Consider the following 19,524-nt stretch of genomic DNA (forward strand, 5'->3'; position numbering starts at 1 on the left):
AGGCTGGAAGGAAGAAGTTAAAAGCTGAAAGATGAGTTTATCCACAGTTGAGGATGTTTTAGAAGCAGAAGTGCAGAGGCAGCAATGAACTCAACACTGTGGAGGCTGATAGTAGATAGCCCAATTAGAGGGGAACCCAGTATTAGGAAATACTTGGAGGTATATTTGGATGGCAAGGGAAGGCCAGATTTTGGAAGGGCTGGAATTCCAACAAATGCAATTTGGACTGCATTCAATTGGCAGTACGGGTCCGTTTTTAGCACAGAGGCACAGCATGATGAAAGTGATATTTGAGGAAGTTTATCTTGCTGGATGGGAAAGTAGTAGAGAAAGAATTATTGCAGAAATCCAGGTGTGATGTGATGAAGACCTGGGCTAGAGGGCTGACATCCAAAGGGTACATTACATATATTTTCCACAATAGTTCTTCATGATGTATTCCATATACAGAATTAAGTTTGATGTAATCAGCACAATTTCCTAAAAAGAAACTACAGTTTTTTACTTAAGATTGGAAATTGAATAAATATATTTTGTGCAAGCAAGAGATGAATAAATATATCCAACCTTATCAAAGGAAATTCACTCTAGCTTTATCTTCAAGTTTCTTAAGATATAAAGTTTACACATATCTAACTAAAAAGCTTCTCTAGAGTATTTATTTATTGAAGTATGCATATTGAATATGACCTTTACTTAGATCCTGCATGAGTCATTGAGCATGCACATAATTGGATTTGTTTCTCTCTTGCATGTTCTCTCTCTTGCTTTCTCTCCCTTCTCAGAGTTTTAAACACTTAATCTTTATACAAATATTAAGGATTTAAATGTTTGGTAAAATGCATTGCCCAATGAAGTGGAGCAAAATCTGTGTTGTCTTAGTCCTTGAATTATGAAAAAGATGATTATCTAGCTTTAGGCAAAATCTCAGGGACACAATAAGCATTTAGGCATTACTTAAATTTCAAAAGATAAATTTCCAATTGGTGAATCCTTATAGAATGACTAGGAAGCTCTTAAAAGACTGTATTAATAAGTTTGGTATCACATGCACAGCATGAAATCATTTCTCTGAGCATAATATCATGAAAAGATGTGCTACTGGCACAAGAAAAGACAACTGCAACCTATACTTCTTTGGAAATTTTATAGATTGTAGGGTAGGAGACTGGCTATTGTCTCTAGTCAGAGTAGACAAAATTAAAGGGGATAATGCATCTGGCATTGAGAAATAGAATTAACTACACATTCGAAATCTTCTAATCCGTGTAGTTACAGACATACACTTGTGTTTATAAGTCTTAGTAACAGAGCAATCAGCACTAAGCCTATGCCTTAAGAGGTGTAATTTAGAAGACTGAATATAGGAACATGGTCCTTTACTATAGTGACATGTAGTGCAATCATGTTAGTGGTTTAGGGATAAGTAAAGAAAGATACTTTGGGAAACTCATCACAACTTAAAAGTAGTAAGGTAATTTTAACATAGCTAACAATAAAATACCTATTACATACATATGATAATTTCAGAGAAATGGGATCATATTATACAGTTCTTTGCTTTAATTATGTTTGTAATTCTCAACAGACATAATAGTAAATGTTCTTAGTAATTTTCCAAAACTATAATCATGCTTTTTATGTCTGTTGGTTTTATAAGAGCAAACTGTTTATTCTTATTCTTTCTTGTAAGCTTTTGGAGATACTTATTATCATTTCAAATATTATCTGCATATATATGAGGTAACAAATACATGGGCATTTTTGATAAACACTTTTCTAATATAATTCTTAGTTACTTTAATAACTTTTTCTTCTTTCAAATTTCTCAAATTTTCCCCCAATTCTTGTGAGAAACAAGAACATTTACCAGACAAAACACAATAGAGAGGCTTATCCAGAATTGCCATTTTTCTATTGATTATTGCAGACCATTTCTAAGGAAATATTAGGATGACATTATTACTTCTTAATCATTAATGTTCAACCTTATAACATTTTAAGATTATCTGTTATTTATAACTAGCCTGTTTTACTACTTTAAACATAATAATTTGTATTTGTCTTGAAAGTCATTAAAATTCAATACTTTAAAATAACCAATGTCGGGGCTGGGGTTGTGGCTCGGTGGTAGAGTGCTTGCCTCTCACGTGAGAGACCCTGGGTTTGATCCTCAGCATCACATAAAAATAAACAAAATAAAGATATTGTGGCCATGTATAACTAAAAAATATTTTTAAAAAATAAAAATAAAATAACCAATGTCATTCTCAAAGACATTTTTTGCTGAATGACCAATTCATGCTCTTGCCTCTATGTGTCCCTCCTGGGTTCTCTACAGTATATTCTCTGCAAAATGCTGTTTTCCAAGATACATAACAGTGCTTGATTTGTTGACTTAGTAAATCAATTTTGTTTCATGAGGATACACTAAGTAAGGAATTATCCCCTTAAAAATAATTCCAACCACTAAACAAATGATAGAAACAACTATTTTTAGACATAATTCAATAGGCCGCATGGATAGGTTATCCTTGAGAGATGACAAACAAATGAGACACACCCCAAATTTCAAGCTGGAGGCAATTTCCACTGGAGAAATCTTATTGAGCTTATGAGACAGATCCGAGTTGGAAGAGACTGAAGAAGCTAGAATTTTAAGGACAAAATTACAGAGAGGATGGAGCTTTGAAGACAAAAGTATCTAGATATCTGTATGGGCAGCCTCTTGAGTTATTGTCTGAAGAACAATTTGTACATGTAAAAGGTAAACCTCATGCAGTCAAGAGAGGAATATTCTTCATAAAGGCAAAGTTTCCAGGGATAACTCAATGTTCCTAGAAATCATACAGAAATAACACAGTAAGTACATGACTTCTTTTCACTCACAATAGACAGGTCTTTTCAAATTCTTGGCAAAATTAGTAGAGAGAATAGAAGGGCCACATCTTATATGTAAGACTAAATTAATCCTAGGAGAAAGTCATTTTTAACCACTCCACAAGAGCTTAAAAACAAACCTCAACCAGAGGAGGATCAACAAAATTCATGAGTAATTCAATATAAAGTCTAATAATCTTTAGATGAATACAACAAAATCCAATATTAAACAGTAAGTATAACATTAACAATGTCTACCCCCAATCACTAGACATACAAATAAGCAGGAAAACATGACTTATAACTAATCAATTGAAATAAGCCACCAAATGATTAAAATGACAGCAATTAATATCAATGTTCAATATTAGGAAAATGTAAATTAAAAACACAAAAGGATAAAAATAAAACTATTAGAATTTGCTGGACACAGTGATGCATGCCTGTAATCCCAGCAGCTCAGGAGGCTGAGGCAGGAGGGTAACAAGTTCAAAGCCAGCCTCATCAAAAGTGAGGCACTAAGCAACTCAGTGAGACCCTGTCTCTAAATAAAATACAAAATAGGACTGAGGATGTGGCTCAGTGGTCAAGTGCTCCTGAGTCTGTGGTAACCTCCAAAAATTTTTTAAAAATTAAAAAGTGGCTAAAATTTAAATGGTTGACAATCCTCACTGTTAGCAAGAATCAACTGGAACTCAAAAACATGTCAAATGGCAAAATCACTTTGAAAAATAACTTGGTACTTTCTTATAAAATTAAACATACTTTCACATGACCCCTAATTTTTACTCTTAACTACACACTCAATAAAAATTAAAATATGTGTCTGCACAAAGAACCACACAGCAATGTTCACAGTAGCTTTATACAAAATAAACAAATACTAGAAACAACCCAAATGTCCTACAATAAGGAAATGGGTAAACAGACTTTGGTATAGCCATAAAACCAAATGTACTAAATAAAAAGAAAAGAACTATTGTACACATGACAATATGGATGATCTCAGAAACAATAAACTGAGTGAAAAATGCTAGACTCAAAAGTTTCCATTTATATGAAACTTTAGAAATGACTAAACCAATCAAAAATGATGTAAAGAAAATCAGGGGTTGACAGACTGAAGGGTAGGGGGCAGAACTGACTGGGATGGGACATAAAGGAAATTTTAAAGGTAATGGAAATGTTCTATATCACAACTGTGGTGGACTTTACACAGGTGAATAAATTTGTAAAATTTCATTGAGATGTATGTACATTTGGTATAGAGATATTTTAGTTCATACAAACTCCACCTCAATAATACTGATCTAAAATATTTCCTGAGCATATAGCATGTTTAAAAATACAATCAGTACCAACAACACAAAGATAAATGCTTTCTTTCTATTAATAATGGATAAAGTGAAAGAATTACTCACACACCCCTCTACATACACCCCCCACACACACACATAATAGTTACTCATTTATTCTTTTATTGTTCAAAAAGCATAGTAATCTAACATTACAGTAGGATACAGGGCTGACTGTGTTTAAGACAAATCCCCTGAATTCTGGCCCTTAGGAAGCTCACAATCTGGCACTATAGCAGAGACCAGAGAAATAGAAGCAGATGAAAAATGGTAAATATTAAATCTACAGGAAACAGGGATTCCAGAGGTAGCTATGCAGGACCACCTTTTCTCATATTTGTAAATGGTTTCCCTTACCAACCATAAATAAGATACATATTTTAGCCCTTAATTCTGCCAAATATAAGCAAAGTATTATTATCATCTTTGAAGTATTGAACACATTATAAAATATCACCTCTTATGACTGAAGATCCAAGCCAATGCTAGTATTTGCATCAAAGAAAAAGAGAACATTCACAAAATACATTGCAGTTGATATTTCATTCCCAAAAACTAAATGTTATTTTTATCATTCTTTATATTCTAATCTTTGAAGTGGGTAAATATGATTGACAACTTATGATTTTATATAAATTAACTCCAAACAATTTTATTTTTCAGTGGCAATTAACCTGTATCAATTATTTTCAAGTTTCTTTAAAAAAAAATAAGGACATTTTGGGCTGGGGTTGTGGCTCAGTGGTAGAGCACGCTAACACATGCAAGACCCTGGGTTCTATCCTCAGTACCACATAAAAATAAATAAATAAAACAAAGGAACTGTGTCCAACTACAACTAAAAAATAAAAATATTTAAAAAACAGGACATTTTAATCCGATCATTTTAATCAGAATTGACCATAGTAGACTTGCACATAGATAAACACAGAAAACGGGTAAAAGCAGAACTGATTCAATAGAAATAGGAGAAAAGCCTACCTTCAGTGACCCAAGACCCACCCCAAAGAAGCCCCAGGAGCACAGGTTAAACCACTTAGCTGCATAATGAAAGAAGAATAGTATAACTTTAAAAGGAGCTGGTTCATTTCCTTGATAATGGCACAAGGACAATACATTCATTTCCTAATTATTCTATCAGGTAGGGAATCATAAACTGTGAATGTTTGTTTATAGTGTCATTAGCATCACTCAGTCTACAGATGAAGAAATCAATGAATACCTGGAAAGTCTATTATGGTCAATTCAGCCAGCCAAATAAGTTTCTGTACCCTTTAAAATAACACTTAAATACCAATCTTCTAAAACAAAATAAACGTCAACTTCTCAAGAAAAGTTAGTAAGTCTGGAAAACCTTCAAATAGGAAAGGAATGGTTTTCCATTGGGATGCTAGGTTTTTGTACATCTGTTCAGGCTAGAAATTTCCAAAAGAATAAGTTCTCTTATGGAATTCTGAACTTCAACTTCCACACCCCATCTAAAACAAGAGGTACAAAACCTGAGTGAACTAAGAAAATACTAGAAGAGTTTCTAAATATTTTTGAAGCTGCAATAATATTCAGGGTAAGTTTTGGTAAGAGTAAAAATTGGTTATTTCATAAAAACTAGGCATTTCTATATAGTTGACTTTGGAAACATCTGAAAATGAAACACTTGTTTTAATTTTGCAGACTGAATTTGTAAATGATATTTGTCTACATTCATGTATTTGGTACTATGTCTCACTCAACATTTCTGGTAAAAATGGGGAAAACTTTAAAAACAAAACAAAATTCTAAGAAGCCAGGATCAGAATATTCTTGTGACATTCCTCCTACTATAAAATATTTTAAATTCAAGACAGGTTATCTATTTCTTACAGAAAGATTTAAAAAGCAAATTAAACTTATTAGCAAAACAAATTGATTCTTTGGCCTGATCTTTCCCTCTTCATAATTTTCTCATAACCATACTCAGCAAGATAGTATTATTTCATGTAAAAAAGAATAAAGTATTAGACATTGTTAGTTGATCCAATTTCTCCACTACAACAGATAGTTAATAAGCCTATAACTGCCAAAAAAAAAAAAAAAGAAGTCCTTTTTTGTCATATATCCATTGCCTCACATACAGTAAATCTGTGTAGCTGTGTAGCTAACATCTAATAGTTTTGTGATATCTGTACCTAATTACCTTTTTTTAATTCCTAGCCCCATTTATTTTTTTAAATTTTTTTTTAGCTTTAGGTGGACATAATATCTTTATTTTTATGTGGTTCTGAGGATCAAACCCAGTGCCTCATACATGCTATGTGAGCACTCTACCACTGAGCCGCAACGCCAGCCCCCTAGCCCTATTTATTATTTATTTTTATTTTGTGACAAGATCTCGCTAAGTTGCTCAGGTCCTTGCTAAATTTCCAAGGCTGGCCTCTAAGTTATGATCCTCCTGTTTCAGTCTCTGAGTCCCTGGGATTATAGGCAGGAGCCACCACACCAGGGTATGTGGCTAATTACATTCCTAAACTACAGTCTCTAGTGTTGTTTATCATGTTAGAAAAATAAAGAATCCCTGAGCAGAGGAAAAAAAATAACCTCAAATGCACAGTCTTAACAACTAAATGTGTGTCCAAAGAAAACAATGTCATCTTATGGACAGGCAGATTCAAATAAAGAAAGGGTCCAGAAAGGCCTCCATGATTCCATCAAAGAAAGTTCCAGATCATTGGCAGAAATGAATCATGGAGAACTTTGGACCTGAATTCTCAGTCATCTGTGGCCTAGACTCATCATCCCAGCTTACACTGGATAAACTATTCTTGGGTATAGACCATCCTGTGCACAATAAGCTATGAGCAAGACAATTCTTTCTTCCTCCATTTGTCATAAAAACTAATACATAAATTTTATTCCAGATTCTGCTGATCCAAATCTCAACTTCATTGCTATATTTCTTCAATCATCATTCAACAGATATTATCTATAAATTTACTATATGCCTGGCACTCTGATACTCAGTAGAAATATTTCAAATTAAAGAGGTGTTTTTTTTTTTTTTTTTTTTTTTTTTTTTTTAGCTATTGTAGAGTTTATAGAAATAGTACAGAAACAATTATACTATAATATCAAGAGAAAGTATTTATAAGAGGCTAGCCAAGGCTGGGAAATATGCATTTAGGAAAAGCAGCAAAGGAGGAGAACATCATCTAATGGATGCTCAGGGCAAGAGGGTTTCAAGAAAACAAAAAGGGTCCAGGATGTCACACTTTGCAGAGGAAAATAAAGGCTGAGGCAACGATCATGGGAATACATGATAATATAGTTCTACTGCTGACAAGTTTTACTTCTGAGACAACAATTTCACTTCTGAGACAGTCAAAGATCACAGGATACATAAACATGGCAGGACAAAGGAAGAAATCACTACTCAAGTCTGGTGAGGCAGAGAAGGCCTATGCCCAAGGACGAGGCAAAACAGACAGTGGAGTTTGGTTCATGGTTTTGCTCTTGGACAGGGGAGACTTGATCTCCTCCTTGTATATTCCAAAACCCAGGTCCTGAGACACCATATCTATGTCTGGGTCACAGTGCAGAGCCTGTCCGTGACCCTCTTCCATTAGCCTGTGGGGTGCTGTACAGTCTCATTTTTAGTGGAAATGCTTTCAGTATTTTTTTTTCAGCTTAACCATAATATATATTCGTTATTCTAAATATTATAAAAACTACAAGTAGTATTAAAATTATCTATAATCACACTACTGTCATTGTCAACATATTTGGGTATAATCTATCCATTTCTTCCCATGAAATATGCATATATAAGGGGGCAGGGATGTAGCTCCATGATACAGCACTTGCTTAGAATGCATGAAGTCCTCTTTTGTTCCCTAGCATCATGGGGGGGGGAAAAGGAAAAAAAAAAAAAAAAACATGCATACAAACATGTAAATACCTATATTTTTAAAACTGCAATATTACCAAACAATTTTAATAAACATTACTTGAATTAAATAGAAATTTAATTACTTATTTACATTATTAATTATTTATTAATCATTAAATGTTTTAGTCATTATCATGTTATTGAGTTAATTTAACACATTAAAATTATTTAAATGAATGTGGTCAAATTATCACAAATGTATTCACTAGGATTCCTAAAGACTTTCTTTCTCACAGAAGATACTGATATATGAACTGTAAGTTTCACCATCCCATATTTCTGAGTTCGTTAAAAAAAAAAACAAAAGGTTGATTAAATAACCCAACAATATTTTAAGGCAAATCAAATATTCATGTCTATTTAAAATCACAACTGAGAATTACTGAAAGACTTTTTTTTTTCCTTTCTCATTCAGTCACTCACACCAAGTTGCTGTTTAAATTATATGGTATATCACTTTAAAGTGCATTTTTCTTCAGGGGCCTTTCACAAGGAAGAGAAAAAAAGTTGTAAATTTTGTCAGGAAGCCAAATCATATCCAAAATGTTACAAGAGAGCTCTGAAAACTAGCTCACACCCTCTCTCAAGAGATTTTGCATTTATAACACTATTGCAGTCAGTTCATGTTAGGAATGCATAAGGAACCTGGAAGGTATATGAAGCAGGACTTGTTTTCCTGTATTTACCCTGGTTCATAAAAAATTTCTCAAAAAAATTCCCTTACTTTGACTCCGTAACCCTTTCTTCTGCTCTTTGTTATTGAAAAATGAGAAGGAAAAATCGGATTTTCCCAGATTAATATATTTATTTACATTTAACCAAATACAAACAATGCTAAATCATGCCATATGCTGGGTAATTACTTGGCATTTGCAATTTAATATCTTCATGGAATTACTTAACTTCATTACTTAAGCCTACTGTTTTGAGTGGTCTGTTCTTTGTATCATACTGAAAAATAAGATCCTGAGTTTTCATCATTCTTTGTATATAAAATTCTTTATCTCTTTCTTAACAATATGCATGTTTTTCCCAAGGCTTTAAGCTATGTTTAATTGATAGAATTATTTCCATCAAAGATACTAACCAAGAATTTTCCTTCTACCTCGTAATATTTATCTACTGTGTTCAGTAAAAAAGCTATCACTTTTTTTTTTTTTTAGATAAGTATAACTATGTAATGGGGTTCCTGGAAAAGTAGTTAAGAAAATTTTAAAATTATATAAGATCTACATGGAGAAATTAATAAGAGCCAAGTTATCTAATTATCATCATGAAACAAAAAAATACTAACATATTTCACCCTCAGTTACATAAATATAAAAGCATCAGGCACTTCTCATTCTGGAGAATTTTTTTTAATTTTTTCTCTTCTGTGACAGACAAAACTGTCCTTTAACATCCAAGGTACTCAAATCTCTTGTTGAGATGGCCCTGTTGGTCGAGATTTTCAGAGCCTTTTGGTAAACAAGAGACTGAGACTCTAAAATTCTTCCAAAATTTCAAATCTATGTTTTTCAAAATATTTTGGACATGATCTCACTTATTTTTCATACACAATGAATCTTGCTGTGTCTTTGTAACTCCTACTTTAGAGGATTGAAATATAATTGTTTTTTCCCCATCAAGACAATGTCTTTATTCCCCCATAATATCACATCAAAATGACCATCACTTATACTGCTTAGCATTTAAAAAAAAATTACAGAATATTTTTAGTATTAACAAGCACAAAGTTCTACTAGATTGCAATTTCAGTATGCTTAATGCTAGCTAAACTAGTAGTTTACCAGGACACTTGAAAATGGTGTAAGCCTTTCCTATATATCACAGATATTCAGCATCTCTGACTCCTTTGAGAGTGGTACGTTCCCCTTAAAAACCACTTATAAATAGATAGTAAAAGAGGGATTATATGAACCTCTTGTCAATAAACAGAAGTCAAGAACCAAAAAAAACCATTACACTGGAGGTTGAAGGTATGTCAGCTGTACCAAAGAAAGATTCTTCATCCCTTAATTTGCATTTTTTAAAATTATATTTCACATCCTTCTCTTTGTGAACCCTCCTAGCTCAGACCTTTCCTGCCACCCCATCAAGGTTCTTGTACTCATTGAGGACTCTAGAAAGTTAGTGGACTCCTTGGGTTTATAGCTCAAAGGGACAGGCCTCTCACACAAGGCAGGGGCTTGGCCCGTCAGTTCTGGGTGACAGCTTTTTGCAGCCAGGGTCATTCTCCATATGCCCCTCCTTGTCTCTGCTAGTTATCTTTGTAGCTCCAGCCCAGATCCCTCCATTTTTAGGAATATCTGGCCTAGACCTAAAAAGTTCCCTCTTAACACTCTTTTTTTATTAGTGTATTATGTACATATAAGTTATGTAATATATAATATATAAAATATAATATATAATTGCTTTCTTATTTGAAATCCTCATTAAATACAATGTTTTTTTAAACATCCAATATGTAATCTCTTAAATGTGATAGTTTTTCAATTTTTTTAATCAATTCCTAAAAAATCATTGGTACTGATGTAAAAATATAGATACTGTGGGGGGCACTTATTATTCTATCATAGACATGTGCTTTCTCAAAACAAAAGTTTGAAAAGAAATGTTTTAAAATTCAATGTACAAAACATGCAAGGAACTATCCAAACTGTTAAAGGCTGTGTAAAATTGGTTCCTTGGAATTTTATTCGTCTCAGCATGGCTGATTTTCTTCATGTTTCCTTGTTTTCCTTTGCAACTTTTTAAGAGATGATGGCCAGTGATTTCAGTGGCTAGCTAGTTGTTTTGGTTTTAAATAGCAAGCATTTGGGACATTGTTCTGTCAATTCGAATATTTAGTTTCCTCCACATTCTACACCGGTAGAATGGCAAATTTCTTTCAAACCAGTGTGGATTTTGAATGAGGTTGACACAGTAACTTTTTGGTCATTTAGGACTCTTGCAAACTGAGAATTAGCCATGCCTGCAATTGATTCAGTTAGCTTGACATCTCATAGTAAACTGATATTTTATCTCCTAATCAAAACAGTCAGCTAAATAAGCAGATTTATCTTTTTTCCTGTTTTTTTTTTTCTTGGTAGTGTTGAAAACATGCAACTTATTGAACAGTGTCTACCCTTAAATAACATTTCTTTTCTGTCTATGAAATATTCCTTCAGGCATTTCTATAAATTTCTCTCCCCTTAGTGACAGCTCTTATATCTGATTTTTTTATTGTACTTTAGAAAGAAGCTTTAATGAGGGGTATTCATTATATTTTCTTTTGATGTTAGGGTTCAAATATCCTGACTATCTTATGAAGGATCATCAGGATAACACCTCGATATTGAAATTTACATTTCGTAGGCCATGAGTTCCACTGTGTAGCAGCAATGACCCCACTACACATTATGGAATGTTTTGCTGCAGCTTATAGCTAGAGCTTCAACAGCCTCCAAAGTCAATACACACAACCATGAAACAGAAGATACACACTTATTTTGCAAGATTTACCCCTTTAAATCGTATTCCCCATCTGCCATCCCCTTTAGTCCCACTGCTGCTGTTGTACACTCACAGAGCTCTGCTTGAATTCGGGTATATTTTGCCTAAATGGGGTCCTGTTGAGAACAGTCATCATCTTCCACCCCACCCTACCCCCACATTTGTGAGGAACATTTTGTACTATATACCCTTTAAATATCATGAAAAAAAATTGTTCATATGCTCAGAAGTCTATGGCCAACAGATAATATTTTAAACAATAATGACTTTTTTTTTTTAACCTGAACAAAGGGAAACAGAAAGTACACATGGCTTCATTTAACTGTGAGTGACCAATAAAGCACTCCCAGGTGCCTGGGAGTGAAAGGGTAATTATGTGACTGGAACATTAGCATTCCTAGCCACACACTTGGAGGATAACATGCCCATCTTAGCCCAACAATAGAGAAAGAAAAGCATTCCACTATAACTAAGGTGCATATATATTTTTTTATATACATTTGGGGATGTCTGAGCTCTGAGCTTATTGTAATGTATGAGCTCTGAGCTTTCCACTTCATTTTCAACAGGCAAATTCAAAGAAGGGATACGTGGAAATATTTACACACTGTTTCCCATACATTTCCTGTGGGTTTCTAGAATATTAGAGTTGTCTCCAATACATTTTCAAGTTTCAGAGGAAACACCCGTTTCTACTTATGTTCAAGGTCAGCAGCAAGGTTATGTTTTTGAAATCATGTCTGCAGTGAAACTTGGAATGGGGGAAAGCAGCAGATACCTCATTTCACATCACTAATTGTTCAAAACCCTGAATGATTCTCATCATTAAGCCCATATGCAGGGAGCTCTTGGTCTGAATTCTAGTCAAACATGGCTGTTGGCCAAAGTATTTGCAGGAAGGGGCTGTGCCAAATTCATACTCCAACAAAGTTTATAGTTTTTCTAATATCAGTACTTAACTCAGGAAAAATGAGTGCAAAACTAGCAAGAGAAATAAGTCCAGTCATCTCTAATCTGTGAGGCTTCCTGTTGCCAGGTCACTGAATTTTTCACAGATTGTCACTTTGTCTTCCTGGTTCTTTGTTACTTCCTCCAATAGCAGTTAGTATTTACTGATATGTCTTCAAACCAACAACCCTACCACTCTCCTATTCTAGAGATAAAGAAACGGAGTCACAGGAAATTATGTAACTTGTCTAAGGTCATACAACTAGGATATGAGCCATGGTCCCAGAGCCTGAAGTCAACTCCTACACAGTACTGTTTATACTGGTTTGTTGTTGTTTTTCCCCATAGATTTGTTGTCTACCCTTTTCCATCTGGCTTTGGGCCTTGGGATGCTAACTTCTGTGGACTGCCTCTATAGGGCCCCAGACTTCTGGCTTCTAGTTAGATTTGGGGAAATGGAAGGTACCAGAAAAATGGTACCTGTTGGGTGTGCATACCCTTGAATCCATCCTGACAAGGCTTCAGTTTGCCTACAAGGCCACAGTTCTTAGTGAGCCCTCAGCCTGGGTCTCACTGAGTGCCCTAGGAGCTGTCTCCTCCTCCCCTCCAGACTTAGGGGACATATGGGTGGATCTATTGTTGCTGGATTTGGAGCTTCCTCAGTTCTGCCTAGATGGTGGCATGTTATCATTTATTAAATGTTCTTTTGTCCCTTTGAGTGAGCCATTTGTTTTCGGTGGGGCAATTCCTGGGACCCTGAGTCTGTAATGGACACATCTACTGGGATGTTAACGTTTAACAGAACGGAACAGCTCCACCAGGCTGGGATGTCAAGGAAGACCTTTCCTGGGGTCTGAAGGGACTGTTGGAGGACATGAGTTCTGGAGGTGGGGTGAGAGGATGAGGAAACTCAGGACAAATTAACAATGGATCTTTCATGTTAGCTTCTTTGACACAAAGATAGAGGATCTCTAACTTTTGGGATTTCAAATTTGGACTTTTTCTTATAATAAAAGAAGAATTAATTGGATCAACTAATAATTACTCCGTTTTCAAAGAAAGAGGAAAGTAGTACTGTCATGATTTAGTTCTAGTTCTGTCTTCAAAGGTGAAGTAAGTTACCTCCTTGGGATGAGTTTCTACTTGTGTTTCCAAAATGTAATATCATACAGTGATTTATAGACCACTGATGCTGAGCCAAGTAATTTCTTCACTTTGATTTTCCTTTTATGTTAAATGAAGATGAAAGATACCTAGGATCTTCTACTTAATCATGGTTTAGAGAACAATAACTTCAAGTTAGCTCAAGAGAGAGCTGATACAAAATATACCCAACTAGGTGAGGAAATTGATGAACTAGATTAAGAGGGTAAATCATAGCACTCCATAGTTTCCTTTTTAGAAAGAGCACATAAAAAATTTCTCTCGAGTCAAATGTAGGGACTCGGCGCATGTGTGGCGTCGTCGCAGTTCTTGGAGCTATTAAATGTAGATATCCTTAGAGCATTTATTTTCCTTAGAATTTGTAATGTTTACATAATAAAAGAATCCAGAACATTGAGAAAAAAGAAATGACTAACATGCCAAATTCTCCCTCTTAACAAAATCTTGCACACTGGTGGCTTTCTTTGAAGAACATTTCTTCTCCACAGTTCCAATAAGCCTTCATAATACCTTTTCTCATCAACAGGAAAAGAGAAAATTGCCCAGCTCTTTCTGGATTATCCCACTCAGATGTATTTCCCAGCTACCACTGGACTTCTGTTTTCTAACAAACATGTAACATTTTACAGATTATTCACATGTTTGTAAAATGGTAAAACATTGTAACAGTCTAACAAAATTTCCCCCACTTTAAAAGCAAACTTGCAATACCCCCAGGATTATAAAGCAACTTAACATTTATTGGGTACTTAACCATGTATCAGATCTCCAATGGAACATTTTACATGCATTATCTCATTTAATGTTATCATTTCTAAAATGGAAATTCTACCATCTCCGTTTCACAAGCAAGAAAACTGGGGCTCACAGAGCAGATGTCACACAAAAATGCAGAGATTTATCATTTAGGATTCGTTTACCTTTAGGTAACTGAATACTCAATTCTAATTGGCCTGTGCAATATTGTTCCCTTAACTAGAGGCTTACCATTAGGAGTGAGTGATGACTTAATCCAGAGACTGGATTTTTCTTAACTCCTCACTCTTCCTTGTATTTGTTCTATTCTCAAAATTATCTCAAGTTGCTTGCATCAGATTGGGGATTCACACCCATGGGGGACAACATCTAAAAAAAGAGAATTTCTCCAGGACACCCTAGCTAAATTCCCATTGAGTCTCATCAGCCCAAAGTAAATGAGACATCCTTTCTTACATCATTTAGCAAGCGCTTGGAATTGCTATGGTTGGCAAATAGATCAAGACCCATCCTCACTGGTATTAAACTCGGTTTTATAAAAATAGACTATTTTAGCAATGATCTTCTCTAACCCTATTTTTCCAAAATTAAATTGACAGATCAGAACATCATTTGATGATGCATGAGAGAAACACTTACCAGTGGGTTAACTACACCTATAAAATTTCCTGTACCAAAACTGTATAAATTATTATTCTTGTAAGTTATATGGCAATTGTCAGAATTGTGAACATCTACTAGATCTATAAAATTATTCATGAGACCATTTATCTAATAAATAAAGTGTGTGCCTCTATAAAGCTTAGCATTTTCCCAGTTGAAGACAATAATATTTTTAATTTTTAGTAACACAATTTTTCCTGGGTGTGTATAAATAAGTGGAATCACAGTTACAGGACACATGGGTTTTTTTTTCCCCTTTTCTTTGGGACCCATCTACTAATAAAGTCCTATAGTTCTCCTCACAATTTCACCTAACTTCTTCCAATCTCAATGTTGTGTCTGACCTCTCATCAACTGGTCCAAGCAACTGTTCTTTCAAAAGCCCTAGGTGTTGGCCATGAGTCTTTTTACCTCTTCTCCAATACTGTCTGCTAAAAACCATCGTGTCCACTGGACATGATATCTGCTGGTTCCAACACCCCATCTGTCTCCAGTGAACATTATTGTCACTTTCAATCCAGAACCTCACCAAACCCTAAGGGTTGTAACTCAAAATTTCTTATGTCCCACTTCCTGCTGGTGATCCTCACTATACCCCAGGGTCTTACAGAATTTAAAGCTTAAAAACTCTGACCAGCAACCTTTCCTTCATTTGTTTAAGCAAGATATAGGTGACGACACATAAAACCCAATCCCTGAGAGTCCTGAAATCTTTTCTGATATCTTCTCAGGTTTCCAAATCCTCATTCAAAAATGTATGCATACTAACTGCTAAAGGGACCCCTTGTAGTCATTAGACCTGCCCAGGCATTTCTGAGTCACTAAAGGGGACATAATATGGACTCAAACCATAAATCTCTCAAAAGCTGTTTCTTCCAAGAAAACTCTTTTTAGATTAAAGTAACTCTCTAGGCTTATATACTTCAATATTTGGGGGAAAAATGTTTTTGTTAAACTGTTGGCTCTAGGAATTTGTAAGTCCTTAACACTGGAAAGACATTATAGGTTTTATTGCAAGGACACTATAAATTTTATTATCAAACACTTAGATTCTATTAGTTCCACTATGATGTTATAAGAACTCTTCAACTATAAGAGAACTCCATTTCATTCAAGACACAAGGGAATCTGTCATGAAATTAATAGACCTTGTAAAGATAGAGTCACTGCATCAATTAAATGTGAATTGTGTCCATTTAAAACTTTGTCTTTGTACTGGTATGTTCCTGGAAATTTTAATGGGAGCCAAATAAATAAATTAACAGGCAAATAAAATATTATTATCATGAGCGAGGCCAAGGCAACATAATGAAGAAGGAAATCTTGACAATTAGAACTACCTCAAAGACGTTTAAGAAAATATTAGGGTTTTCTTAATATGAGTTACAAATTTTATTACCAAACATTTTGTTGTTGTTACACAATATCTTTATTTATTTATTGTTATGTGGTGCTAAGGATCAAACCCAGTTCCTCACACGTGCAAGGCAGGCACTCTACAGCTGAGCTATAGCCCCAGCCCACCAAACATTTTTGATAACTATTTACTCAGTTATAGTTCTGACTTTTAATGTTAGATGCCAAACCTCATTAGAATTTTGTTCAATAATTAACTTTTTCACATCCTACTTCAATAACTAGTCAAGCCTCACTTTACCGGTTATCCAAAGTTCATTCATTAGAAACACAAATTGACCTTATTAAGCAATTAAAAACTACAAACATCTCTGATTAAAACTAAATTAATATTAAATACATGTATCTTAAATCTAAAAATGTGTTGCTATAGCATAATGCAATCTAGAAATTAATATTAGATAAATCTGTTCCTCCACATTAGTTCAAGGATATTATTGACTGGTGTATGGTTTAGGAGTAAATCCTATTAGTTAAAATAGGTTTTGGAATCAATGAGGCCAAACTAACCGAGTTGGGTAAAGTAGCTGGCAATAAGTAGACCTACTTTATTGAACTGACCTCATTAACTTGTTTTTTGTCCAGATGGAACACTTGACCAGAACTTGTAGAGGCAATTTCTTCATACACTTTATATCCAATATGACTCCTGTCATCACAATCTCCAGTGAGCACAAATACCACCTGTGGTTAAAAAAAAAAAAAAAAAAAAGTTTAATGGGCTTTATACTTATTGAGCAATTATTATGTGTTAATATATTGCTAGGCAAGTGGGATTCTTAATCACTCTGTTTAACAGTGAACCTATACAGGAGCAGAATTATTTACATTTCAGAAATACAGGCTAAAAGCAATGGAAATGAATGTGAGACCATGACTGTGCAAGATTGCATAACAGCCTCAGTTCCTCACCCCTCCCTGTACCCATTCACCCTGCCAAAGGATTCTGAAGTCCCTTTCACTAAAGAGGTAGAGTTTATTTTGTCATCTCTGGGTCTAAGCTTAGTCACTTGTCTTGCTTTGGCCAAAAGCAAGAAACAAAAGGGATATTCTGCAAGTTCTGAACTTCAACTCAAAACGCCTTATGCATTTCCACTTGATCTCTAGTGTTTCTGCCATGGCTATGAGAAGGGCATGACTAAACTAACCTACTGTCCTCAGAAAGAGGCTAAGAAACCTGTGAGGCAAAGCCAATTCACCCCCGAGTCCCACTTAGACAGGCCAAACCCGAACACGTCCAGACTCACAGTGGGCGAGTCTAGCCTAGATGAAGAGAGCTCTGCTAACATCTGAGAAATAAATGCTTATTGTTTTAAACCACAAGTATTAAAACAGTTCGTTATTATGGCAAGAACTGATACAATGAATAACTAACATGGGCCAGATTCCACATAGGAGGTGACATTAAAAATCCAGGCCTTTTTTATGTCAAGGCTGCATTTTTGTCAGTTTTAAGATAACAATCACCTTCCTTCCTTACTCCCCAATCACTTCTTCTCTGTATTCAAATACAAGACATTCAAATGCTCTCTATACATCTCACATTCCCATTAAGGTTTAAATTAAATGACACATTCAAAGAGTTCATTTATGGGGAGAGAGAGTTGTAATTATTGCTATTTGGCACACAGGGGAGAACAGGGAGGATACATGCCCCTTCCGTGGTGTGTTCAGAAGGGTCTGGAGTGGATCCCTACTCACCTGGGACTGCTTCTGTTGGATAAGCTGTAGCACCTCATGGGTGAGCCGGTAATCTTTGGACCGTGCATCAGTGAAAACATAGATGAAGGAGCCAGGAAGAGAAATTTCCAAGGCAATTTTTATGGCTCCAATACTCATTTCTGGACAATCACCACCACCCTGTTGAGCAGAAAGAAAAGCCTAATTAGTTCATCGGCTGAGGGGAAAAAAAAAAAAAAAGACACAGGTGTTTTAGTGTTTAATTTTTATTACTCTTTGATTCTTTACATACATCCATGAGATAAGTATCATTTTTAGCACAGTTCACTAACAGAACACTAAATCACAGAAGTTCTTCCCAAGGTCCCAAAATGAGTAAATGAAGGAGCAGAGATGGAATTCAACTCTGCCTGACCCGATGGTTCACACTCCAGTAATCCCCAGCATCAACTTCTATTCCACAAGCAAGTGGCATAAGATACTCTAAAATTCCCATTCTTCTGGACACCCACAGAATACTATTCCTCCCTGTACTGCAGCATTTGATGAACTGTGCTATCATTCATGCTTTCTCCCACTGGACTCCTGTTCCTTAAAGAACTTAATAGGTGTTTCAATGTTGTTAATGAATGAACAGATACATAAAGGAACAGGGAGTAAATGGTGAATGTCACTGTGCAATGTAATCTTGGCACAATCTAGGCACATCTACTGTATTGAGCCTCACTGTTATTCACGCCCAGCCCCTCCCATTTCAAGCCACACCATCTCCTAAAGCCATAAAAATATGTACATGCACACAAACGTAGGGTATGGTGAAGACAAACTGCATAATGTACAGAATTAGACAGTTTCCTAAGTGTATTAGGAAAGGTCTGACTTGATGAACCTTGTGTTTATCTTTGAACCCTGAAATACAACTAATCAATATCAGTAGGCACATTCTTGGCCAGTCTTCTGATATGCATTTTATCTTTATAATTCTTCTGAGAGCTACAATGTGCTAGGTTGCCAAAGCTACTTCAGATATAAAGGGAAAAAAAAGTACTGGAAAACTAAACAAACCAAATCAGAAGTTTGTGAACTTTTATAGTAAATGTTGCTCCTGGAATTTGGGGGGGAAAAAAGTAATCTCAGAGTTACACTTATAATTGTAGTCAAAAAATGAATTCCTGGAAAGCAAGATTAAATAAATAAAAATGAGTAGAAATCCTATCGATCGAAGGAGTAATAAAACACAGATTA

General features: G+C 35.0%; 1 protein-coding gene across 1 annotated transcript in view; it reads right to left on the reverse strand.

The window, feature by feature from the left end:
- The window catches only part of Hmcn1 (hemicentin 1), a 385,362-nt gene that overhangs the window by 260,399 nt on the left and 105,439 nt on the right, over nucleotides 1-19,524 (reverse strand). The window contains exons 3-4 of the mRNA XM_027934946.2: nucleotides 18,301-18,459; nucleotides 17,161-17,283 (exon numbers count right to left, since the gene is read on the reverse strand). Of these exons, the coding sequence (XP_027790747.2) occupies nucleotides 17,161-17,283; nucleotides 18,301-18,459 (282 nt within the window). The remainder of the gene's footprint in view (nucleotides 1-17,160; nucleotides 17,284-18,300; nucleotides 18,460-19,524) is intronic.

This window comes from Marmota flaviventris, chromosome 12 (assembly GCF_047511675.1).
Source record: "Marmota flaviventris isolate mMarFla1 chromosome 12, mMarFla1.hap1, whole genome shotgun sequence".
Taxonomy (NCBI): Eukaryota; Metazoa; Chordata; class Mammalia; order Rodentia; family Sciuridae; genus Marmota; species Marmota flaviventris.